Source organism: Osmerus eperlanus, chromosome 5, assembly GCF_963692335.1.
Source record: "Osmerus eperlanus chromosome 5, fOsmEpe2.1, whole genome shotgun sequence".
NCBI classification, from domain to species: Eukaryota; Metazoa; Chordata; class Actinopteri; order Osmeriformes; family Osmeridae; genus Osmerus; species Osmerus eperlanus.
The window spans coordinates 21,375,282-21,401,407 of NC_085022.1; the positions used below are offsets into that span (position 1 = coordinate 21,375,282).

Sequence of the window (26,126 nt, forward strand, 5' to 3'; positions counted from 1 at the left end):
ACCAAGAATAGAGGGGGGATTACCAGAGCCAACCATGGCTTATGGAAAGAGACCAGGGACTATTACCAAAATACTGGGTGCCAGTTCTCCCTCCTGCCCAGGTCCTGGCCCTGGATTCACAACGTATCCAGGTGAGGAAACACAGGATTTGAGGAGTGAATCCCCTCCGCCTCGCCACCGCAGAAGCACAGAGCTGTATCACAACAACCAGCCAACCCCCCCTGGCCTGGCTCGTGTCCGTCCTCTGGCCTGTGACCGGAGTACTGATGGCCTGGACGAGGAGGACACTTGTTCTGAGTACGACAACGTGGGCTCCGACGTGGAGCAGCACTCTGATGAAGTGCTGCACAGCGCCGGAAACGGAAAGGGCGTGGACGTGACGTACTACACTCACTTCCGCTCCGAGGAGGGCACGTATGTGGAGACCGTGGTGGACGGCACTGACGAAGGCTGCAGCGTGGTGGGTCGTCGTTCGCCCAGGGAACAACCCAACTCAGAAATACATGAGGGACCACCGCAGGACAAAGAACCTCCTCACTTCGACCGGCAGTTTAGTCCCTGTCCTGCCCCCGTGCCAAGAGGCAAAGAGAACGAGGATGAGCCGAGCCAGAAGCAGGAATATTTCCCTGATGAACCCGAGCAGGGAGAGCAAGATGAGGCCGGACACACAGAGGACGATACGGAGGGTACGGTTCAGACCTCCGTCACTCAGCAAGAGAATAAGGGAGAGAGGATGAGAAAGAGAGAAGGAGAGGATAGGGCTAGCGAGCCTAATGAGGTCTACTCTACAAGGAACTGTGTTATCCCAGAGAGCAGTAAGAAGTCAGCTTGTGAGTCGTCTCTCAGAAGCACTAAAGAGAAGGCGAGGCACAGCAAGGGAAGGGGAAAACTGGAAACAGGCGAGGATGTTGAGCTTACAGTGCCCTGGGCGAAGGGGTGTCCTAACAGCCCCACTCATCCAAGCCCAGAGGCCCTGAAGAACGGCAGACCAGCAGCCATCAGGCCAAAACCTAGATCCAACATCAGTAAGCCGCACCCTCCCCCACATCAGCATCCTAACAAGACCCAGATCCAGGCACACCCCAATCCACAACCCAAACCCCAGCCACAGCCACAGCCCAAACCCCAGCCACAGCCCAAACCCCAGACCAAGACCCAAAACAAGACCAAGACCCCTGCCCCACAGACCCACCAACCTCAACAGAGAAGAGGGGGTCCCACCAGACCCACGCCAGAGAAGAGCCAGCCCAGAGCTTCCAGCCCGCCTCAAACGCTGCCCCATATCACCGAGCTCCAGAGGGTGCCCTCTGAAGACAGGGAGGTGTGGGCAGAAACAGAAAGGCCATTGCACACTGAGTCCGAAATTCGTATCCGAAATGTTCGCACGTTAAAAAATAAATACGACCTCACGTTACGTCAATCGCGCTTGCACACTGCCTCCGAAACTTTCGTCCGTCAAAAAAAAGTTCGGATCGGGTTTGATTTTCTGCGTTTTTCGCATCCGTAGCCAGCATTTTGATAGTTTTTTTGGGCAATTCAGAGCCACCGAATGTTGAGGCTGACGATTGCGAAAAACCGCATACGAAAATTTCGGACTCAGTGTGCAAGGGCCTTTTAGTGTTACAAACGGGACGGGGTTTGCTTTGATATATTTGCCCTGCATGTCTGATCATCTGACAGTGTGGTCCCTGCTCACTCTGTTACAAATTTATGTCAGAGTGTCGCAGAGCAGCCAGAGATGCCTCCCTGCTCCCAGCCTAAACCACCAGAGGACAGCATTGACCAGGTGAAGGTGAATGCTGAGGTAATTGGAATACAGCTAACTAATTGTTTATGTCAATTATCCACATGTGAACGAATATCGAATGTTTGTTTTTTTCTTTCCAGCAAATGCAAGAAAAGGCTTCTTTTCCAAGCTTTGTGGACGGTAAATATATTTCTCATGTGGTTTATGGATTCCTTATGCTGTTTGGCGGATGAACAACTCATCAAGCTGGTTGTTTCAGTCCCAGGTCCCTGTGAACCAGAGGACCTGATTGATGGGATCATCTTTGCTGCTAACTACCTTGGCTGCACTCAGGTGCTGTCAGACAAAAACCCCTCCAAAGCCATCCGCATGGCGCAGGCCCAGGAGGCTGTCAGCCGTGTGAAGGTAGAGCACCTTGTCCCGGGGATTCACATACCAAATCCAGTTCTTAATGCAAGTGTGGGCTAAAAACGCTGAATGCGCAATCATTTGTCAAAACACAGCAATGCCGCATCATGTTTAATTGATTGCAGCCGCTGTTTTAGAGTACACTCTAGAGCCACATGGTAGAGCTCTAACATGTTTGTTTTTTTACCTGCCCACAGTGTCAAGACGAAGATTCACAGATGGTGACTGAAGTGGACCTGTTCATCTCCACCAAGGCTGTCAAAGTGTTAAATGCAGACACACAGGTCTGTAATGGTCAGCCCTGCATCATAAAATCTAAAAGGTATTCCGAAAGGGCAAATGTTTACATCAAGAACAATAGGATCATCATCTGTGTCTTTTAATCACGCAGGAAACGATGATGGACAGTGCCCTTCGTATAATCTCCTATATTGCGGATATTGGGAACATTGTGGTTCTGATGGCGAGGAGACGCATGTCTCAGGCCACCTCGCAAGACTGCACCGAGGACCCTCTGCCTCCTGTTGAGGGCCAGAGGCAGTACAGGATGATCTGCTACGTCTTTGAATCGGAGGACGTAAGAATTCAAACCCTCTCTCATAAGGCCTGGTGCCACATCCAAATAGAACATGTCACCTCAACCTGAGCGGTTTCTCATGACTGCATTGTTCACTGGAGCAAAAAGGTTAAGTAGTTCTTCCAAACCAACCCTTCCCTTCCCGCAGGCACAACTCATTGCCCAGTCCATCGGTCAGGCTTTCAGTGTGGCGTACAGAGAATTTCTCAGAGCCAATGGAATCAACCCCAAGGACCTGAGTCAGAAACAATACAGTGACATCATCAATTCCCAAGAAATGTACAATGATGACCTGATACATTTCTCAAACTCTGACAACTGTAAAGAGGTGTGCTATTTTTTTTAAATTGCATATAAAATTATAACGATGATGCATTTGTACGGAAACATTAACCTGTGTTGGCAGAGCCTAGAGCCATCTGTGACCATCCCTAACCACACCCGGTTTATACCACCCTTATGCTCATCCCTTTAACCCTTGTGCTGCCTTCGGGTCACATAACGAACCATTGTTGTGTTTACCCAATTTTACCCAATACAAAAACAAATAAAAATAATTTTCTTTTAACCTTTGCAATGTGGGGGGTCTGAGACAGCCCAACGGTTAAAAGAAAATGCTTCACTTTGTTTTTTGTATGCGGTTAAGTTGTCGCAATACGACGGTGGGTCACAATGACTGATGGGTCAGAATGACCCGAAGATAACACAAGGGTTAATATAAACACCTTTACGATGTCCTCTCTCTCCCTTCATGTGAAAGCTGCACGTGGACAAGCAGAAGGGGGAGAGCCTGGGGGTGGTGATTGTCGAGTCTGGCTGGGGATCCATCCTGCCCACCGTGATCCTGGCCAACATGCAGAACAGTGGCCCCGCTGCCCGCTCTGGGAAGCTCAGCATCGGAGACCAGATCATGTCCATCAACGACACCAGCCTGGTGGGGCTTCCGCTGGCCACCTGCCAGGGAATCATCAAGGTACGGAGCTCCGGTCAAGCACCGTCAGCATGTCAGTAAGCGATCTGACCTTTTCATCCCTGCTCCCTGTTGTGACTGGTATAGGTTAATGGGTTTTTACCAGACAGGTCTCAGGGTCACAGATCCATACTCTTGTTTCAGGGCCTGAAAAGTCACTTGCAGGTGAAGCTGAGCATCGTGAGTTGTCCCCCTGTCACGACGGTCCTCATCAAGAGGCCAGACCTCAAGTTCCAGCTGGGGTTTAGTGTTCAGAACGGCATTGTGAGTGGGATTTGCTTTACTCCTTTACTCTGTCTGTGTGCTCCGTAAAGGACAGTCCCTGAGAAGGGTCTGTTTACATTAACATTTAGTCATTTAGCAGACGCTCTTATCCAGAGCGACTTACAGTAAGTACAGGGACTTTTTCCCCCGAGGCAAGTAGGGTGAAGTGCCTTGCCCAAGGACACAATGTCATTTTGCACGGCCGGGAATCGAACTGGCAACCTTCAGATTACTAGCCCGATTCCCTAACCGCTCAGCCACCTGACTCCTGTTTGGCTCTGTGTGCAGATCTGCAGCCTGATGCGGGGTGGCATTGCAGAGCGAGGAGGGGTGCGTGTCGGCCACAGGATTATTGAAATCAACGGCCAGAGCGTGGTTGCCATGGCACATGAGAAGATTGTCCAGACCTTGTCTGTTTCAGTGGGTGAGGTGAGCAAACAAGTTCAATCATAATTGTAATGCCTAATCTACATTCAAAATACAAACAGTGAATTTCATTGTTTATCATATCTTATCTGGGCCCTCACAGTAACTCTGTGATATGTTTATTCATTTTTCAGGATTTGTAAGTCTAGGTAGTCTATAAGTAAGATTTCACATTAGTTTAAATGAAAACCAAAATAGCTCACACCTGTCCTCTTGTCTCTCTCCCCGTCAGATCAACATGAAGACCATGCCTGCTGTGATGTTCAGACTGCTAACAGGGCAGGAGACTCCCGTCTACATATAGAGTCTTCATGGAGCCTTACACGCCTTCTGCATGTCCAGAATGACCGAGTGATACATTAAGTAATCATTTCACTCTAGTGTCGTCTTACTATCCTGGAAGGAATCTCTTCAAGTTTTATCTTGAACTACCAGTACATTGTCACAGTGGATGATGATGTGTAAATAAGCTTCTGATAGTGTGTGTGGATGCAATACTGATGACCTGGGAGAATGTGAAGGGAATATGAGACCATGGTTATTTTCTTATGAAAAGAGATAAAGTAGTACATTTTATTTTTGATTTTGTCCTTATTTTTTATAATATACAATGTTATACAATGTTGTTTAATTACATATAGTTGAATTTACTGGCATTTGAACTATATCATTAGCATTGGGTGGGCCAGTCAATAATGGCAGATAAGTATTGGGTTTTCAAAGAAGGTATTGTGCTTTGCTGGATGAGGAAACCTAAATTATGAGGCAAACTAGGGTGTTAACATTTTGGCAAAACTAAAAGCCAAAGATTATGACTATTGCGATGTGTTCTAAGATAAACATTTTGCTGATTGCCTTCTACAGGTAAGAAGAATTTAACAATTGTACATTTGTTGTATGAATGTAATACCCCCATACTAAGACAGCATTGTCATGGCTGAACCCTTATAAAAGCATACAATTTCCTAAAGTGTTTTAACAAAGTACCCATATGACATGCAAAACTTAAAATAAAGAGATCAAGTTTGATATGTGCATGTATCGGAGGACAACAAGATTTTCTGTAATTAGCACATTTATTGATGCAATGGACTGGGAAACAGACAAATTGAGATGACAGCACACTGTTCCTTGGACAAAAACCTGGCTTGCTGGTTGCGTACTGCCTAGTCCTTGAACACAACACAGTATAAATCCTTCACATTTGTATGTGTTACATTATTGCGACATGCCAAGGACATGGTATTAAATATAAAACAACAAATTCATTAATAAACAAACATAAATGCTATAAAGTTTAGGCTATGTACATTATTCACACACTTAAATACAGGCTCACAAATGTCATTATGCTTGGTCCTTAATAAAGCACCATCTCTTTCTGGGCTGGGTGATCTTCATGTATTGGCGGTGTGCAATGGGCTGGGTGATCTTCATGTATTGGCGGTGTGCAATGGGCTGGGTGATCTTCATGTATTGGCAGTGTGCAATGGGCTGGGTGATCTTCAAGTATTGGCGGTGTGCAATGGGCTGGGTGATCTTCATGTATTGGCGGTGTGCAATGGGCTGGGTGATCTTCAAGTATTGGCGGTGTGCAATAGGCTGGGTGATCTTCATGTACTTCCTAGAACACAGAGATTTTTTTTTTTTTTTTTGACAGACCAATAAACTTCCTTATTGATCAATCAGATCAATCAGAGAGTCAGAGACTTACAGCAGTGTCAAAGCCGTACACTCAGGGTCATTTCTTCAAGGAAGCTGGAATTAATATATCCCTTGCCAAAATTAACCTCATCATCTTCAGAGCTATCCATGTCGACACTAAAAGCCTCCCTTATCTTCTCTGGGATCAAACAATCCAACAGCACCACCATAACACCAATCACAGCACACAGTACTCCTGGGGAGAGGTAAGAAATGTTGCAACAATCAAATATAGCATAATAAGATTCATTTTTCACAGTTTCACTTGACACAGTTTTCTATGTGTCAGTATTTAGGTATTGACTTACCTGTGGCAAGTGCCAGCCAAAAAGAATGGCTATAGCTTGTTTCTAAGGAGCCTGTCCCTATAGTAAAAGTGCATGAGGGCAAGTTCATGATTGTGGAGAAGGACGCCATGGAGAAGAAGATGAAGGCAGCAGTGGCCACCATCATGTACCCGGCATAGAGGATGACTGGCATAGAGAAGAGGATGTTGGCAACCAGCCAGCAACAGAAAGCAGTCCTGTGGAGGCAAAAAAAGCCATTGCCTGGATATTTTCATGCTGTATGCATTTTACATTTAGTCATTTAGCAGACGCTCTTATCCAGAGCGACTTACAGTAAGTACAGGGACATTCCGGCCGGGAATCGAACCAGTAACCTTTGGATTACTAGTCCAATTCCCTAACCGCTCAGCCACCTGACTCCCTATATGTATGTATGCTTGTGGATTAGAACAGAGAGTCAGGTGGCAGAGCGGTTAGGGAAGCGGGCTTGTAATCAGAAGGTTGCCAGTTCGATTCCCGGCCGTGCCAGATGACGTTGTGTCCTTGGGCAAGGCACCTCACTCTACTTGCCTCGGGGGAATGTCCCTGTACTTACTGTAAGTCGCTCTGGATAAGAGCGTCTGCTAAATGACTAAATGTAAATGTAAATTAGAACGAGAATAGCCTTCGTACCAGAGGGTAGCAGAAGCATAGCGGCCAGAGAATCTGTACTGGTAGATGAGGCCACAGGGGCTGTGGAGGGTGAATTTCTCAGCGATGTAGAGGATGGGGTTGGGCAGGCCCTTCTCCAGGGCCTCTTCGTAATACTTGTCGATGGTATCCTTCCACTCGAACATCTCATTATAGTCTATGGTCTCGTTGAGCTGCATCACAGGATTTCCTGTGAGATAACCAAAGATGAAGCTCATGCGTTCCTAAACAACCCCTTGACAAATATGGCGACCGTGTAAACTCATGTTTCGATTCAAGGAAATACTAGGCTTGAACAAGGTTATGACCCATCAAGAAAATGTATCTGTACTTGTTGACATAAGGATGGGGATATTTTATTCGCCCAGTGAACAAAGGTCTCTCTCAACATTATAACATAAAGTATATTGAGGCAACTGATAAAAAAATGATTTTCTAAGATAGCCACTATCTGTTTCCCCAGTACAGGACTCACCTTTCAATGTGATGTTGATACCATATAACCCCACATGTAGGCCCACCTCAGCATTCACTTCAGCATTGCTAAAAGACTTGTAGGTGGCATTGGTGACGATTCTGGCCTCAGCCCAGTCACTGGTAAAGTTTAGTGCTGGGAAGGACCATAAAATTACTAACATTTACATTTAGCAGACGCTCTTATCCAAAGCAACTTACAGTAAGTACAGGACACAACGTCAATTTGCACGGCCAGAATCAAACTTGCAACCTTCTGATTAATAGCCCGATTCCCTAACTGCTCAGCCATCTGACCCTTCAACAGGAGGTGAGACTGCATGTCAATCAACCAAACGTTAGTTTGGGTTTGAGGTATTTGCATTCATAGGTGATAGATACATAACTGAACACTCACCTACTATCACAACGCCGATGAATAAACTGATGATTATTCGGCACATCCAAAACACCCTCTGAAACAGGACAGAACAGTCCGGAAAAATCAACCTATTTCAGCCTTCTTTATCATCGATAAAATACACAGTAAGACACATATTACGTAATGGACTGCAGTTGCACTCACCGATTTCCCTCGTATGCCTGGCAGTATGAGAAGGAAACTGACTGTGATCACCAGGAAAACCAGAATAATGGTGAGCAGGTGGGTACTAAAGATGAACGAGGTTCTTTGTAGAGGGTAGAATGGGTAAATGTCATTGTAGAAAGTCATCTTTCCTCCAGATCTCACGCGTGAAGCTGAAACCAGACAGCATGACAGAGAAGACAGTGTTAGCCGTGGGGCTCTCAGTTACTTAAAGATTCAGAGATAGGAGTTCTCCCGCAATGCTCTGTGGATGTACAATCATTTAATCTGCACAAAATGCAGATGTATCACTTGAAACAAATATTAGACCTGAACATGAATTATGTAATTATAGGAAATTGCTGATTATTTAATCACTTGTAGGCTACATGTCAGATCACTTGATAACGAATCAGAACATCTGTAAGTGGATACTCTTGAACTCTTGACTTCGTGGGCCTAGACTATTACGTAAAGACCCATTTCAAGTTTGACCAGTAGCCTATTCTGTTCAGACAAAAAATGCTTTCAATTAACCATTTAACGGGGTCATACGTGCAGGAGTATGGCTATGTTAACATGAAAGGTCAATGCTTACCAGATCAGCAGAAGGATGAACAGTGCGAGTGAATCTTACGGGGTCAAAGCTCTTCTTTTATAGCTCCACCATCATCCTTGTGTTACTCATTGTTGCATTGATTGGTATTCTTTGGAAAGAGGTGTGTGAATTAGAGAACCATTCCCTCTTTGGGTGGGAAAGGGACATATCTCAGTTTGTGGCAGGCACGAGATCATCCTCTAGCTATTGTATTACTCTGATTTATTTGTCTTGGACATCTGTTCGCTGAATACATTTCATCCTCATAATTGGGTAAGTTGCTACTAAATATAGGATATATGGTAGCCTATATAAAATAACCAAAACAACGTTGTTTTTATATTTGCTAATATGATCCCATTTCGCGCACAAACATTTCAAGCTGATGTACAAAAACTGACGATTAAGAGACGCGATTACGCTACTCGACACCTCAAATAGATGCGCTCAATTAAAAAAATGATTTATTTTAAATGATCTCGATGCACATTAAAAGTTTCCCTACCGTTCTATTTCCAACGAGAACTCCTCCTCGACTACTCTTGACTGAGCGGGAGACTTGGCAGCTCAACCATCTCTCGCACCAATGGATTTACGTACATGGATCTGGAGTATCCTAAAACTGGTAGTGTTAGCGGCTATTGTTGAAGGTAAGTCTGTCCCAATACCTTATTTAATTAGACAAATAGATTTGTTATTTGGTGACGTAAAAGTGTATACTTTGCTGACAATGGACTGAATATCAAAAAGGACTGTTAAAATTCACCTGTACAGATTCCCACTCCAAAGTTACCTGGGAAGTTCAACGGCACGACGGTTGGTATAACAATGTGGCATATCACAGTCGAGGAGCTGTTGGTAAGTTTCCTTCGTTTTGTAAGCAATAACTATTTTAAATATTTCATAGTTAAAATTATTGCTTGAGAAACGAATTACAATCACCGCACTATTGACATTGACAGTTGGATTTACTGTATGCCTGCAGGTTCTCATCTTGTGCGTCTCCTGCCCGCGCGCTATTCTGACGGCGTTTATCAGCCTGTTAAACAGTTGCCCAATGCACGCAGTCTGAGCAATGTGATCTCGAACGGTCCATCAAGCCTACCGTCAAAACACAACCGAACTGTCCTCTCCGTGTTTTTTGGTAAGTAGGATACTGCACACCCAAATCTTTCAGATTTTTTTCAAGTCTACTTTAAAAAAAAATCACCGAATGTTACAGAAACTGCCCATAATGTTATCAACAGTCAATCGACTTACATTTTTCTTTTCTTTCACTTCGACTGTCTAGGCTACCATGTTTTGTTTGAAGTCCTTGACTCAAGACAACCTGGCTGCCCGCCTGAGTTTATGAACATCCCAGTTCCAAAAGGAGATAGTGTCTTTGATCCTACCGGCACTGGTGAAGTTAATCTCCCATTCCAGCGAGGTGTCTGGGACAAAGACTCCAGCCAGAGTCCTAACAACCCCCGCACACAGGTAGCCTACTGTTACACAAGTGCACTAGTATCAGTGTCAGTCCATTAGGACATTAACGGAATCCCTGTTATATCCCCATCATGTACCATACAGGTGAACCTAGTGACAGCATGGATAGATGGCAGCTCCATCTACGGACCGTCCAGTTCGTGGTCAGACACCTTGAGGACGTTCAAAGGTGGCCTGTTAGTGTCTGGGTCTGAGGGCAACATGCCCAAACGGGGTGGGCCGCATCTCCTCATGTGGAGTGCTGCAGACCCTTCAACAGGAGAACACGACCCACACGGGCTCTATGGTAAAACTCCTGCAGTCTTTACACAAGTTGACACTGAAGATTGACTGTTTCAAATCCGTAACGTAGCATGAATTGGTGTATAGATCTGTGTTACCAAATACACTGTAGAAAGGAATATCCCTTGGAGAGTCGCAAAGCAGTGCAACAAGCCGTGCGTTATGCATCTGTATTTTGTGGATGGATTGTTATCCTGAGAACTGTAAATCCTCCACACTTTGCAACACAGAGAATGGAGTTTGACTGTTGAGAAAGCAGTACTACCTGAACTTTGTTTTTGTCATGGGCGGTGCAGTCTCTCTCTCTGTGTTGCAACCTGGGAGGGAACCACTGCTGTATCTTCAAAACAAACACACAAAACATGACTCAATCAATGATCTTCCATGCACAGCGATCCTGTGCATTTCAGGCACGTTCTTTTCGGACAGTATTTTGTAGAACCTCAAGAAAGGTTTTCCTATCCTGGAGTTGTGAGGAAATGGCATGTGTCTTTGTTTAATTTCCAGAGTTGGGAAATGCCTGGGCCAACGAGAATCTGTTCACAGTGGCCGAGGGGATTATCTGGTTTCGCTTCCACAATCACCTGGCTTCCAAACTGTATGAGGACAACCCTGAGTGGTCAGATGAAGACCTGTTTCAAAATGCCAGAAAAACTGTTGTGGCAACGTTCCAGGTACAAGGACAATTCTCTTTTAATCCATTTTCTAGCCAGGTGTTCATTTAATTTATGCCCTGAAAAGAGTGCCGTTGCATCACCACCAGGTGGTTGTGATTGTATGGATGAAATGGTTTTAGTTTAAGGCTGAGTGTGTCAACTGTCACTGAGTTTAGAGCAGCAGACTGCCTACATTCCAGTCAATTAAAGTATCTTGTCAATAACAATAGTGTTATTTTTAACTGGTTATTCCACATATAATTGAATTGTTATTTGGAAAAAAAAACATCAGGATTTGTTTATTTATAATTTTGCATCTCCAACAGAATATTGCCCTTTATGAATGGCTACCTGGATACCTGGGAAACAAGACACTACCTTCATATCCAGGTGAGAGAGAAGAGTGGGTTAGTGTGTATGCACATGACTGAGAATGTGAGGGAGCAAGGTAATGCACTGGTGACCACAAGACAGCCGTTGTTAGGTGAGCTACCTCTTGTGGTGTTGTCCAAAAACACGCCTCGTCAACAGAGTGGCCAGGTGTTCTGTTGAATCAGCAGTTTCAGTTCAAGGAGGTTGGTGGACCATGAGCCGGAAGAAGAAAAATCTGATCAGATCAGATTTTAGTGTCATGAATCACATTACGTTATAGCTTCTTGGCGATTCCCAGACAATATAAAAATATATTTCCTGTACCGGACTAATTGGGATTGGCACGTAACCAATGGTATCATCCAGCTTTTCATAGTTATTTTATTGGGTGTGTTTTTTATGGCATATTCATAGGCTACCAGAAGTTTGTAGACCCGGGAATCTCCCCTGAGTTCCAGGCTGCTGCCAGCTTTGCCTCCACTATGGTGCCCCCTGGTGTCTACATGAGGTAACACCTAGCCACGACTTCACATGAATCTACAACTGTTGGATGGATTTTTCTATTTTCAACAGAATGTCCCAAATTCTGAAGATATTTTTCAGTGGTTTCATACTATAACAGCATGTATTAATTAATGTTTCATCCATTCCTGCGGAGCAGAAACAGAACCTGCCACTTTCGCGAATTCAACGACGACGGGATAACATCCCCAGCTCTGCGTATGTGCAACAGTTTTTGGAAGCGTCAGGTAAAAACATTTTAAAATATAAATGACCCCTGTGTACAGTGCACGGATATATTGCATGTATGAAAGGTTTTGTCGTGTAATACACTTGTCAATTCAAGAGAAGTATACAGTATTTATACACAGATACTTATGGTTTATTAATTCAATAACTAAAATAAAACTGGATTCTAGAGCCCCAACTTGGAGTCGGGCCAGGACGTGGATGACCTCATCATGGGCATGGCATCCCAGATTGCAGAGAGAGAAGACAACATCATTGTGGAGGACTTAAGGGGTAAATTGAACTTTCGGTCTTCATTTCCTGTACGAGAATGACATATCCAACATTAACATTTAAAATGAGTCATTTAGCAGACGGTCTTATCCAGAGCAACTTACAGTAAGTACAGGGACATTCCTCCGAGGCATGTAGGGTGAAGTTCCTTGCCCAAGGACACAACATCATTTTTCACGGCCAGGAATCAAACCAGCAACCTTCTGATTAATAGCCTGATTCCCTAACCGCTCAGCCACCTGACATCAGTGTGGTTCTTCCATGTCCCTCACAGACTACATGTATGGCCCTCTGAGGTTCTCACGCTCAGACCTAGTGGCTCTGACCGTCCAGAGAGGCAGAGACCATGGCCTCCCGACTTACACCCAGGTCAGAGAGGCCTTGGGCCTTGATCCGGTGCTGGCCTGGGCAGACATTAACCCAGAGCTCAACAGAACACATCCTCAGGTAACACAACCACAACCAGAGGGCCTCGAAGCACTAACCTTTAGCAGACGGATAGAACTAAGATGATTTGTGACTCGACCTAAATAAAAAAAACTTTTCTGTGTTCCAATGCTTTCACAGTTGTTCAAAGATCTGGCAGACCTTTATGGGGAGGACATTTCTAAACTAGAGTTGTTCCCCGGCGGTCTCCTGGAGTCTGTTGATGGTCCAGGTCAAGTTTTCACCTCCATCATCTTGGACCAGTTTGAGAGAATCAGAAATGGTGATCGATTCTGGTTCGAGAACAGGCAGAATGGGTAAAAGTGATATGCGAACAGCAAGCTAGAAAGTGTTTCATCATCTTTATAATTGATTACGGCATTGAAACATGCAATCATCATCCGACCATGAGCAACCACTCATTCATGTTTGGTGTCTTTGACATAGCTTGTTCAATGATACGGCTATCCAGGACATTCGGAAGACCAAATTTCATGATGTCCTATCAGTCACCATCGCAGAATTTGGGGGCGTGCAGGAGAATGTGTTCTTCTGGAAGGATGGTAAATTCATTCAGGATTGGTATATGACATCACATGTGTGATGTCATAATGACTAAATGTAAAAAAAAAAAAAAAGACTAAATGCGTGGTGTATTACATGAAGGTGTGACTGGTCTGTGGGATCACGTGTATGTGGTGTCTACCTTTCACCCGCAGGTAACCCCTGTCCCCAACCAGCACAAGTCAATGCCTCTATCCTCCACCCCTGCATCAATGTTACCACGCTCAACTACTTTGATGGACACAAAGTGGGCTTTGGTGTCACCATTGTTGCATTATTTCTTTTCCCTGTTGGTCAGTGTACCTACTTGATGATAGCAGTTCTGTTGAAATAGCATGTTGTCATTTAACCGTATTGCCGGATGTCTGTTCGGTCGGGATCACTGATAAGTGCATAGCAGGTGGAAATAATATTATTACATTATAATGAATTATTATTACAATACATTATAATATAATGCTGATATGTTTCCTTCTTTATAGTGAGCTTTCTAATGGCTAATGCAGTGGCCGGTTTCCGCAATAACAAATTTAAGAAGTTCCAGAGGAGAGGCAGGGCTGCTGACAGCGCTGAGGAGCCCGCTGTAGGACTCACGGGTGTGTTCACGGGGGCCCAACCGATGACACGGTCCTATCATCACCTACATCCACTGCCATCTAACTTGCTACATTCCCAAACTTTAAATGGCCCAGTTAACTTTGTTTGTTGATGTGCAGTCTAATGCTCTACGGCTGAGCTAGACCCATCCCAGCTTACAACGTTACTCTGTCTCTCTCTGTCCTGTAGCGTGTGAGTGGCAGGGACCAAAGATGCCTCTGCGCCCAGTTAGTGTGCACGTGGACGACAGGAAGAGGCTGCAGATGTTTGACGGCGACGGGCCTGCCCTTCGCTGTCTCAGTCTTGGAGCACAGACCAGCCTGGACGTCCTTCTGGCCAACGATCGATCCTGCAGGGCTCTGCTCCTCAAAGTCCCCAAGGAATACGATCTGGTGAGTGCCGTCAGAGACAGTGAACAGGAAGGATCCTCACCTTGGAACCGTTGAAAAACCACGTAACTCTGCTCCATGTGAATCAACTTCCTTTTTCTTATGCTGCAGGTGTTGTTTTTTGACGATGAGTTCAAGCGGGCAGAGTTTGTTAATCACCTGCGCTCTGAGGGGACTAACAGTGACAGACAGATGACAGTGACAGAGACAAGTGAGAAGGAGCTTCTCAGAGAGGCCGTAACCAAAGAGCAGAGAGCTCAAATAGTGGAGACCTTCATCCGACATGCCTTTGCCAAGGTAACGCTGCACCTGTGCTATTATATGACTGTAATAGTCATATGATATTACCTGTATTAGTCATATATTAACCAGGTTAGGCAATCCAAAGGAGATAGACTTCAATGGAGTTGCCAAAGGCAATAAGCTTCTGGTCACGATAATGGCATGCGTGACTCAAGTACTGTATATCTCGGTTGGCACCAGTCGGTATCCATCGTACGTGACAATCAGTATAATCAGAGATGTCACACAATCAAGATCAAGATCCGATTATTACATTTGGGTTGGGTAGGTCCTGGAGATTGACAGGTGTGATGCTGGTGATGTGAGAGGGACGTCCAGTAGAAAGACCAGGGAGGCCCTGCAGTGCGAACTGGCAGGAACTGAGTTTGCAGACACCCTCGGACTCAAACACGATTCACTCTTTGTGGACTCCATGTTCACGCTGGCCGACAAAGATGGCAATGGCTACCTTTCTTTCCAAGAGTTCTTCGATGTCATTGTCATATTCATGAAAGGTAATCCCAGTGGATTTCAAACACACTAACATCAATGCCATTCACTTTGAAGCATGCCCTCTGTTCGGTAGCATGTTACGACATGATGATATGAGTGCTTTTATCCTGTCTATAGGTTCCCCAGAGGAAAAATCCAAACTGATGTTCTCAATGCATGACATTGACGGCAACGGCTTCTTGTCTAAAGAGGCATTTTCCAGACTACTCAGGTTAGCCACTCAGGTTGTAGCGTCCCACCACACCTGTGGTTGTCCCGCTCTCACTCACCTCACCTGTGTGCTGCAGGTCCTTCATCGAGATATCAAGCGGTGCCCTTAGCAAGAGCCAGGCAGAGGAAGCTATCAAGGCCATGCTGGAGGCTGCAGGCTTCAACAATAAGGAGCGCATCACCTGGGAAGACTTTCACTTCCTGCTGAGGGACCACGAGAAAGAGCTGCAGTTTGCTCAGCTCAACATCAAAGGTGATGAAGGACGGGGGCAAATGGAAGACCTGAAATGAATTCTGCATTTTTTTCTCTCCACTGTATTTCCCTCAGCCCACGTACTGTATGTTGGCGTGTTGTGCCTGCAGGTATGGAGATGCAGAAGAAGAAAAAGATGAGTCGGGACCAGCGGGTGTCCTTTATCGTCCCTGCGAAAGCCAGGTAAGTGGGGGTCAGGTGGCTGAGCGGTTAGGCTATTAATCAGAACGTTACCGGTTTGATTCCTGGCCGTGGAAAATTACGTTGTGTCCTTGGACAAGGCACTTCACCCTACTTGCCTCGGGGGGAATGCCCCTGTACTTACTCTAAGTCGCTCTGGATAAGAGCGTCTGCTAAATGACTAAATGTAGGAAAGAGAACGGAGCGAAACAGAGAGAGGCTCGGCCTTGGCTTCTTTACAACCATTTCCAAATCAGAGGGCCATCCAAGTCTGTTGGTGTATTTAACGATCTTATCATCTGCACCTTCAGTCCATCTGAAGGGGATCAGCAGTTGGGAGACAGCAGCATGGAGAAAGAGGGATCGGAGCTTCGCAAACGACATGGGAAAATGTAGGTTTTTGCTTATTTGTTTTTGTGGTTCACCACAAAAGTGTGATGTAAGTGTGATGCAACCTGCCCTCTGTATGACCTAACATTTAATTGTCCTTGAGCCTTTCAAATATGAGGGTTATTGTATGCATGGTGTTTTAAACCAACTTTAAAGCACTACCTGTATTCTCCTTATCCTAGGCCAAGCAACCATCACCCGAAGGTCTATGTTAAACCCAAGAGGGACAAATACAACAGGAATCCAATTCAAAATAAAATCCAGCAGTTCAAGCGTTTTGTTGAGAACTACCGTCGCCATATTGTTTGCTCCACTATCGTCTATGGCATCACTGCTGGGCTGGCTCTGGAGAGATGCTATTGTGAGTTCTGGTGCTCAATCCCCCCCCCACCCCTCACCCCCTCAGAAACCTGTCAAGGACTGTTAGTGTCATGAGGGTTACCTGCTCCAAGGCATTGACAAGCCATTCCCTCATACAGTTGAAAACAGGCAATGCATGTTTGCCTCACAAAAGCATCTACTATTTGTTAAGTATGTCAATTCTTAGAAGTAACTAAATCTCAAATTGAATTTGAGTGAACTGCTTGAGCCTGCTTGAGAGCGAGCTTGAGAGTAATAGCCCCTGGACTAACATATACAAACCACTAGTTCTGTGTTTAGACTATGGTTTTCAGGCCAACTCGTCCGGGTTCCCAGAGACCTCGGTGGTGGGCATCATCGTGTCCCGAGGTTCTGCCGCCGCCATCTCCTTCCTCTTCCCCTACATGCTGCTGACTGTGTGCAGGAACCTCATCACCATGTTCCGAGAGACTTTCCTCAACCGTTACATCCCCTTCGACGCCGCCATCGATTTCCACCGCTTCATGGCCATGGCGGCCATCGTCCTCACGGGTAAGGTGGAGGCTCGCTGCCTGAAGACGTGGATGATGGGAAGGGTCTTTTAATGTTCGTTATAGGTACACCTATATGTCTCCAGAAGGTTTTCAGAACCTTTCACTTTGAGAATATTTTATTGTGTTTAGTTTTTTTTTACATTACACACTAAATTCTACACTAAATTAGCCATCATTACAAGGTTTTTAAATATAATTTTCGGTAATCTTTCATTTACGTGCCTATTCAGACCCTACAGTTTGGCAAATAGGTGTAGATTACTGGGCCCCAAAAACGTTCTGAAGCCACTCTGACTTCCTTGTCTCCTTTCTCTGAAGTTGCTCACAGTCTGGGTCATGTGGTCAATGTCTACATCTTCTCTATCAGTGAACTCAGCATCTTGGCCTGTCTTTTCCCCAAGATCCTGTCTAACAACGGGTAATGTCTTTATATTCTAACAGTTACTTTTTTCATTGAAATATAATTTAATTTAATATTTTTCCTGATTGTGGATAATTTTTTTTTTTTTTTACTATCTTCAGGTCTGAACTTCCTATGCCGTGGACATGGTGGTTCTTTCAGACTGTCCCAGGTACTCTGGAGAATAAACCAAAACGAATCTCAAAAAACGTAACGTTGTAGCACAGAAAGTGAATGGTTCCATCATGGATGCATCTGTTCTTGTTTCAGGCCTCACAGGCATTCTGCTTCTCTTCATCTTTGCCTTCATGTACGTGTTCGCCTCCTTCTACTTCCGACGAATCAGCTTCCAGGGATTCTGGCTTACACACAACCTCTACGTGCTTGTGTACATTCTGGTGAGCGCCCCCTCCTATCCCCCCCCCCCCCCCTTCCATCTGTCACTGTGTATAAAAATAAATAAATAAAATAAATAAACCCCTCGTGCACACCATTGTGGTGTTGCGCTGTTAACATGGTGTGGTGGATCCTGACGGAGGTCCCACAGTGGAGTGAGTCTTGGCTGTGTGCTCCTCCATGACAGACGGTCATCCATGGCAGCTTTGCCCTCCTCCAGGAGCCCCGCTTCCACATCTTCCTGATCCCCCCAGCCCTGCTCTTCCTGCTAGACAAGCTCATCAGTCTGAACAGGAAGAAGGTGGAGATCCCTGTAGTGAAGGCTGAGCTGCTGCCTTCAGGTACCCCCGCTTCTCCCAGCCAATCAAAGCTTAGTATAGGACTACAGTAGAGACTACACCACACCAAAAGACTTCTGTTGTAGTTGGATATTTGATGCGTGTTCTTATTATTATTGAAATAAACAAATTGATGAACAGTTTCTGTCCCACACACAGCCATCTAATTCCACAGTTATCATTTATTATGATCATCAACATCATCCTGTTCATCTTAATAATAATTCACAATCAGAGAGGGTTATCTTCTTCCGGTTCACAGTGTTTATAGTAACGTCACATGTTGGTTTCACCGATCCGTGACTGCTTTTCCGCAGGAGTGACGTACCTGGAGTTCAAGCGTCCGCAGGGTTTTGTGTACCGCTCAGGCCAGTGGGTCCGTGTAGCCTGCCTGGCTCTGGCCACAGACGAGTACCACCCGTTCACTCTGACTTCAGCCCCACACGAGAAAACCCTCAGCCTGCACATTCGCGCTGTGGGGCCCTGGACGAGTCAACTCAGAGAGCTCTACACTCCAGAGAGCCTTGCAGAGCTGGGCACCTATCCTAAGGTATGTCAGCACCTGTTTGTTTGTGTGTGTGTGTGTGTGTGTGTGTTCATGGATGTTTGTGTGCATTTGTGTGTTTGCTGTGTGAATGCTAAGCTATGTTTCCCTGACTGTTTAATGACACCTTCAGCTGTACCTGGACGGGCCGTTTGGAGAAGGGCACCAGGAGTGGACAGACTTTGAGGTGTCTGTTCTGGTCGGGGGGGGAATCGGAGTCACTCCGTTTGCCTCCATCCTAAAGGACCTTGTGTCCTCAAACAAGTCTAAGATTCAGTGTAAAAAGGTACAGTGCCCCTGAAACAGATCTTTACCTGACCCCTGTATGCCATCTCACGTCATACTAATCACCACACTGACTGATGTGTTGAAGGTCTACTTCATCTGGGTCACACGAACACAGCGCCAGTTTGAGTGGGTGTCTGACATCATCAAGGAAGTAGAGGAGAAGGACACTCAGGACCTTGTGTCAGTCCACACCTACATCACACAGCTGCCTGAGAAGTTCGACCTTCGCACCACCATGCTGGTGACTGACAGGAAATATTATTGTAGTGAACGGAGTGATTTGAGTCTTCTTGATGAAGGAACTGTGGTCTGTAGAGTATGTACCGGTTACGTAAAGTGATGTGTGTGTCTGTGTGTGTTTGTGTGTGTCTTTGTGTGGGATGCGACTGCAGTATGTGTGCGAACGTCACTTCCAGAAAGTGCGGAACCAGAGCCTGTTCACCGGCCTGCGGTCTGTCACCCACTTCGGTCGTCCCCCATTCGTGCCCTTCTTCAACTCGCTACAGGAAGTTCATCCTGAGGTCAGTGACTGGTCCCTCTCTCTCCATGCATGTCACTTCCTGCTCTGTCACTTCCTGCTGTCACTTCCTGCTCTGTCACTTCCTGCTCTGTCACTTCCTGCTTAGCAGCACCTCAGAACATTCCTCTGCTTCCTTCTATCTATAGACTAGTGAAATCATGTGGGGTGGTGCTGGTGGTGTTTGTGATTGGCTGGTAGGTGGCATGTAACTCTGTATAACTCGAGATGGCTATCAACTCTGTGTCTCACGGTGAATGTGTGAAGCTTGAGCACCTTTCAAAATAAAAGCGCACCATCTGAAGTTTTTTTGTGGGGGGTTGCGACCCACCAGGGCTATCTAGATATAGCAAGATGGTTGACAGTTGGAGTTTTTTTCTTCTCCTCCCTGAAGGTGGTTAAAATCGGTGTGTTCAGCTGTGGACCTCCTGGACTCACCAAGAACGTGGAGAAGGCTTGCCAGCAGATGAACAAGAGAGACCAGGCCCACTTCATCCATCATTATGAGAACTTCTAGCCTGCCTTCACTGTCAAACAGTCCCTTTTTTTCAGATGTGCCAGATTTTTTCTATTTTTATAAATGGGCCAGAATATTATACGTATAGTAATCATAGTATGTGGTATATGCGGATTTATTCAATTTAAAATAAAATTGTGATATACAGTATCTGTTTATGTAATGCATTGTCATCTATAATTATTCGGACAAACAAATACAGAATTTAAAAAGTCACATCCATAAGTCTTTTTGGTTTTTCTTGAACTGGGTCATAACATATTACAGTAAGGTAAAATATTTTGCCATAGACAATTATTCAGCTAAACGCCCTGATGCCAGTCAACAGTGTCGGACAAAAATGTACTGTAACTTGTAACTTAATCATGGATTAAGTTACAATCTTTCTCGATTGCTAACACACAAAAATGTGTAAGCCATCCTCACAAAACCATTTAGCCAACTCCCAGCAGAAAGACCATGCACCCCAGTCTTTAAACACAATTTACAATTTTTGACACATTTCTAAGGTTAATTCACACTTCTCTGCAAAAGTCTAAACACACCTCTCACTTTAAGACACAATTGTCACCATATGTTCAAAGGAAATAGTCTAACGATTCAGTGATAGTAAATCCCTGGGGTTGTGTAATTAGACAAACCTATCATAAGGGAGTCAGGTGGCTAAGCGGTGAGGGAATCGGGCTAGTAATCCGAAGGTTGCCAGTTCGATTCCCGGTCATGCCAACTGACGTTGTGTCCTTGGGCAAGGCACTTCACCCTACTTGCCTCGGGGGAATGTCCCTGTACTTACTGTAAGTCGCTCTGGATAAGAGCATCTGCTAAATGACTAAATGTAAATAAGGAACAGCAGATAAACCAAGTCATGACGCAGGCAAAAACTTGCCAAATTGATTGTGTGATTTATGGCAAGTGAATTTATCATTGAATCATTGGCCTTCCATTTGCAAAGTGTATCTTTTGTTTGTTTTTGTAACACACTATTGCTTGCAACATACTGCACAATGCAATCAGACTGATTGCTTCTTCTAGTGTTGATTCACAAAACTGAGTGTAAACATGGCTGTTATACTGTGTTGACAGAGGTAATCCGTTTCATAGCAGGTTGCTAAATGTTGTTTTCTGCAATGGCCTCATTCCCTCTTAATACGAAATTAACAAAGCTTACTGGCATGTGAACAATGGCAATTCTTAATATTGTTGGGGAAAGAGATTATAATAGAGGGACACTTATATTCTGAATGATTCATATGTGCTGGAAGTCATGCACGCACCTGAGTTGGAATGACCTTTATGAGAAGTTAACTGTTGTAGTCATGGGCTTGGGCTTTTATGTTGAACCCTCTGGGACTGGTTACACAAATATTATTTGATTTGGCACGTAGACACCTAAGTTAGTTAGAAGTTCTTAAATTACTTTACATCCCTTGTGTGTCTTTGGTGGCCTCTAACTAGATGACTCAACAGATTTCTGAACTTTAATGAGGTAAGGCACCACAGGATACAATACAGTACACCAGTAGGAAGATAAGCTGGCATCAATAAATATAATTGTGTTTCCTTGTATCAGACCTCCGGTTAGTAGATGAATAGCAGTTTACATTTACATTTAGTCATTTAGCAGAGTTTACCATAAATATTTGTTGTAGTACTGTAAACACACATACAAAGGTGTCAAAATGTGTAAAGTATGGAGTGGATGTGTAAACTATGCCCTGCACACACAAAAAAAACTAAATACAAGTGTTTAGGAGTTACTAACTCCCGTTAAGGAGTAGCGTCACACATATGTGATTCTGAACATTCCAACCGACTATTTTCCGATAGACAAAAACTATATGACAAACGCTATAGTATGGCTTCAAAATTTACAATTAGGAGGCTAACAAGTAACACAAGCAGGTAGTAGCATTGCTACGAGTATTATGCTAGGTTGCTAGGTAACGGAAGCTAACTAAAACTAGCTAGCTTCCGTTTTGGTAAAATAACTCACTCCTTAAAAGGTTAATGACACTGTAAGTGTGTAGTAGCTGCTTTGTGTGCTTATTCAAATGATGGTTTGTGTGCATCGTATTGACGCAAAGCATAATGTTTTCAAAGCTTTAGAAGAGTTTTCCAAGAGTTGTTGGTTTATTGTAATGTGTTCCTGGTTTGGTGTGAGGTTTTGTGGTAGAGTTTAGTAAAAATTGTTAATAGTTTCAAAGATAGTGCAACCAGACAAAAAACTGAAAATTGCTCCATCTACTGGTGAAGGAACAACAATTTACCTGGACAACATGGACTGAGACTCGAGGTCAAATTGTCTGAGCAGTGTAACTTTACAGTAATATACATTTCCACCATCCCTGTTAGAATAAACAGTACTGTGAAAGTGAAATTATAATTACAGATATTTTTCCTCCAAGTTATTAAACACGGAAGCAAATCAGTGACATAATGTTTTTAATTTTAAAAGGCATTGAATACTTAATATTGAAATTTACACACCTCCGAATTTGTTGGTTTTGAATTCACCTCTTTAAAATTGAAATATAAATGTATTTCAATGTAAAAAAAATTCTGATCCATTAAAATCAAGGTTCAGAAATTCAGGTTGCTCATATTCGAATGGTGAAATTCAGATCCCAAAAATTCGAGCTGAAATAATTTGAGGCGAAAATACCTACCAATCCCAGATGTTGCAATCTAAATATTTTCGGTTGCTCAAATGTAAAATAAAATTGCCTAAAAAATTCAGATTGCAACATCAGGGATACCAAAGATAGGTATCAAATTTTCTTTCGGCTGCCAAAATGCTTTAAAAAAATAAATAAAATAAAAAACTTTTTGTGTCACATTCTTTAGGCTCAAATATTTTGGGATCTGAATTTCACCATTCGAATTTGAGCAGCCTGAATTTTTTTCTATTTGAATTTCTCAAGCTAGAATTTTTTTGATTGAATTTTGGGGATCTGATCTTACTAACTGTTAGAATTTGAGCAACCTGAATTTCTGAACCTAGAGATTTTTGATCAGATTTATAAAAATAAATTCATGAATTTATAAAAGAGGTGAATTCAAAACCAACAAATTCGGTGGTTTTTAAATTTCATTATTAAGTATTCAATGCCTTTTAAAATTCAAAATATTATGTCACATTTGCTTCCATAAATATCTACTATAGGCATTATGTGTAGTTCTGGTCACAAACACTGGAGATTGACTCATTTATTTCATGAGCGGGGAGGAATTAATGAAGGCTAGAATCCCGAACTTTGACAATCAAAACATGAATGGATTATTTTTAGTGTCGAGGCAGTGTTTGAGAATCAATTGAGTGGCCCAGAGACAAAATGTCAAGTTGTCCAAGTACGTCTCCAGTGCAGTGAACAGTTTATAGTAGTCCAGGCCTACTTAGAGCACGGTAATCCTCTTAGCTGTCTGTAAGCACCAGCCTAGGAGTCTGCTGCGATCCAGACTGTCAATTCCTACCTCAGACACTCAGGAGACCACAACAAAGGGGGTTCTGGGACATTTGTGGCATGGTACCCTCACAAGAATGAAATATGCACCTTCCTCTTCTTGGCAACTTTGTTGACAGAGCAGTGGAAGAATTTTTGGTCGGTCTCCTCAACGTCAAAATGTTTGGAAGTGGTACCAGGAAGTGGTTTGTGAAGAAGCAGAAGAAGCCGCGCCCGGGCAGGAGGCCGTACAACAGGAGGAAGAAAAAACGAGCCACCAAGATCCTAAAGCAGCACAGAGAAATGATACTGAATGAACTGGATGTCAACAGAGTGCTTCCGTACCTGGTGTACGATAAAGTTTTCTCTCTGGGGGAGTACAAGGAAATACTAGGCCAGGACTCCAACGACAAGAGGGCTGAGATATTTCTGGACCAGTTGTCCTTGAAGGGGCCCGCTGCATTCTGTGCATTTTGTTCTGTTCTGGAGGAAGTATGTCCCCACCTGCTAACCTGCTTTCTGCTGGATTGTGAAGGTACAGACATTAATTAACCACTAGTTACACCTAACAAGCAGTTTACAGTAGGACCCTGAAAATGATATAAGAAACCAATGGGCCATAACTGGGCTGAGTGTGATGCTCTGCTCATTAGTCCTAAGGTGGCGTTCTGCGATCAATCACTGTGGTGTGTTTACATGATGCAACATCAACAGATTTCACATCTTATTGATCTGTAATGGCTTTTGGGTTGTTTAATAGTTTTTGTCATTGGATTTCATCCTGAACCTCACAATATTTTCAAAGGGCTTGAATTCAATCGTTGAAAATATTAACGTAGCTACTTTACAATAAGCCAATACCTCTCACTAAGAACCAGCAAAAATAACCTCCTAAATCTGAAGGGCTGAGGAGATTACTAACCAGCCGCAAACTGGCGAGTAGAAACATATGGCCACAACCTGGCTATTGTCTACTGTTTACACACCCTCTAGACTGAACAGTTAAAAATGAACATGTAGAAAATAATCAGTTCACTGTCTTAAATCGGTTGCTTCAATATTTTCTTGATTGTTCACAATTCTCAATCCAAGGACCCATACAAATCACATTTAAAATATTTTCAGCTAGTGTCTTTCCAGACACATAGTCCTGTCTAGACAGACTCTTCTTAAATTTACCCATATTCAGCACCTTAATCCTGTGCCCCCTCCCCTCTCGCCCCAAACACACACACACCACACACACCACACACACACCACACAACCTCCTGACCCATCCTCACCACCCACCCCTACTCCTCAACACCACAACTCTTAAAACAACACAACCAGCGATATTGTTGTGTAACAGATTAATCTCTCTCCCCAGATGGCCCCCCTGGGCGGGGCAGGAAGGGGGGGCAGGCTGTTCCCCGTCATTGTCAAGGTGGCTTGCTGTCCAGGGAGCTGGAGACGTTGTGTTGCCCTCCCATGTACACAGACCCCCTGTTTGACACCAGGTGAGTCACTTTATTCACACACTCCTCCATTTCTCCTCCAGTTTGTTACCAAATGGTAGAGAAATGCTGTTTTTACAAACACAAAGTAGTGATGAGCTGCCCCAAAGCGACACGTTCTCTATCAAACCTTCATGGCCACTCTTAGTCATGTGTTTCGTTTTTTTTGGGACAAAAACACCACAAATCTTGTTTTTTGCACTTCAACTTGTACTGTGTTGCAACAGAGTACTTAAGAGATGACAAATGAATACATACCAGTGAAAAAGAGTACTGTATTCTATTGGAACTCCCTGGGATCCCACTGAATGCACAACCAAGCAGGGAGCCCAGTGGCTTCAGACCACCAGCGCGTGTGCTGTTGTCCCAGCGTGGGGTGATAGGTGCTGGGAGGCAGGGGAGGGAGATGCCCAGTGAGCCGCCACTGAACCGATCTGGGAAGCAGCTTTTGTCCCAGCGTCAATTCCTGTCTGAGAGCGTGTCATTCTCGATGGTATCTTTCTGGGCGTGTGTAGACCCCTGGAGGGTATCCTTGGCTGGGTGCAGAGAGAGGGGGGGAGGGGCGGGGGTTACCACGCTTAGATGTAGTGCCCGAAGTGCAGGGGACGGGAGAGCGGATTGCTCTCTAGACCGTTAAGGAGGCCCTCTTTTATGTCTGACAGCCAAGTCAGCATGGAGACAGTCGTCCCAGCAGTCTGGCCCAGAGCTAGGACACAAGTGCACTGACACACACAGACAGGCCGTCAGAAACAGACCGACACACACACGCACACATGCACAGCACAGCAGCGTACACCGCCAACACGCTCACACAAGCCTCCACAAGGGATGCAGTACGCTAGCAAGGCAATGTAAGTCGCATTTGATTTTCCTCTCTCATTTTGGTGTCTCAGATTTGGAGTATTCACTGCTGAGCTTCACTTCTGAATTTAGGAAACTACACACTGGCCCTGATGGGTCTG

General features: G+C 44.4%; 4 protein-coding genes across 5 annotated transcripts in view; 3 read left to right on the forward strand and 1 right to left on the reverse strand.

Annotated features, from left to right (window-relative positions):
- Window positions 1-5,607, forward strand: apba2a (amyloid beta (A4) precursor protein-binding, family A, member 2a). The gene is made up of 12 exons (XM_062460845.1): window positions 1-1,367; window positions 1,508-1,599; window positions 1,718-1,804; window positions 1,888-1,927; window positions 2,007-2,152; window positions 2,353-2,439; window positions 2,547-2,732; window positions 2,881-3,060; window positions 3,493-3,705; window positions 3,847-3,966; window positions 4,255-4,395; window positions 4,625-5,607. Exons 1-12 carry the CDS (start codon window positions 35-37, stop codon window positions 4,694-4,696), a joined length of 2,697 nt encoding a protein of 898 aa, XP_062316829.1. The 5' UTR covers window positions 1-34; the 3' UTR covers window positions 4,697-5,607.
- Window positions 5,608-5,643: 36 nt separating this feature from the next.
- Window positions 5,644-9,727, reverse strand: duox2 (dual oxidase 2). 2 transcript variants are annotated; one of them, XM_062462638.1, is made up of 9 exons: window positions 9,504-9,727; window positions 9,216-9,378; window positions 8,711-8,819; window positions 8,113-8,285; window positions 7,945-8,002; window positions 7,549-7,683; window positions 7,056-7,263; window positions 6,405-6,619; window positions 5,644-6,292 (listed from the first exon to the last, which is right to left on the reverse strand). In XM_062462638.1, the coding sequence occupies exons 4-9, from the start codon at window positions 8,257-8,259 to the stop codon at window positions 6,114-6,116; spliced, it is 942 nt and encodes a 313-aa protein (XP_062318622.1). In that variant the 5' UTR covers window positions 8,260-8,285; window positions 8,711-8,819; window positions 9,216-9,378; window positions 9,504-9,727; the 3' UTR covers window positions 5,644-6,113. The 2 variants fall into 2 exon arrangements, with proteins under 2 accessions (XP_062318622.1, XP_062318621.1); XM_062462637.1 differs by having other exon boundaries at window positions 9,216-9,326; window positions 9,477-9,727.
- duox (dual oxidase) lies at window positions 8,872-20,412 on the forward strand. The gene is made up of 34 exons (XM_062462639.1): window positions 8,872-8,983; window positions 9,234-9,360; window positions 9,485-9,568; window positions 9,696-9,854; window positions 10,002-10,189; window positions 10,283-10,484; window positions 10,988-11,154; window positions 11,463-11,526; window positions 11,923-12,016; window positions 12,170-12,257; window positions 12,429-12,531; window positions 12,806-12,978; window positions 13,099-13,274; window positions 13,405-13,520; window positions 13,677-13,814; window positions 14,004-14,117; window positions 14,308-14,510; window positions 14,619-14,804; window positions 15,079-15,304; window positions 15,420-15,513; window positions 15,590-15,765; window positions 15,876-15,948; window positions 16,257-16,337; window positions 16,518-16,696; window positions 16,996-17,226; window positions 17,547-17,646; window positions 17,751-17,800; window positions 17,899-18,026; window positions 18,212-18,365; window positions 18,680-18,912; window positions 19,040-19,192; window positions 19,280-19,435; window positions 19,587-19,715; window positions 20,106-20,412. Exons 2-34 carry the CDS (start codon window positions 9,297-9,299, stop codon window positions 20,226-20,228), a joined length of 4,605 nt encoding a protein of 1,534 aa, XP_062318623.1. The 5' UTR covers window positions 8,872-8,983; window positions 9,234-9,296; the 3' UTR covers window positions 20,229-20,412.
- A 3,285-nt stretch (window positions 20,413-23,697) lies between these two features.
- Window positions 23,698-26,126, forward strand: part of tjp1b (tight junction protein 1b) — a 55,494-nt gene continuing 53,065 nt past the window's right edge. Inside the window, exons 1-2 of the mRNA XM_062462640.1 lie at window positions 23,698-24,203; window positions 25,038-25,167. Of these exons, the coding sequence (XP_062318624.1) occupies window positions 23,774-24,203; window positions 25,038-25,167 (560 nt within the window). The 5' untranslated portion in view covers window positions 23,698-23,773. The remainder of the gene's footprint in view (window positions 24,204-25,037; window positions 25,168-26,126) is intronic.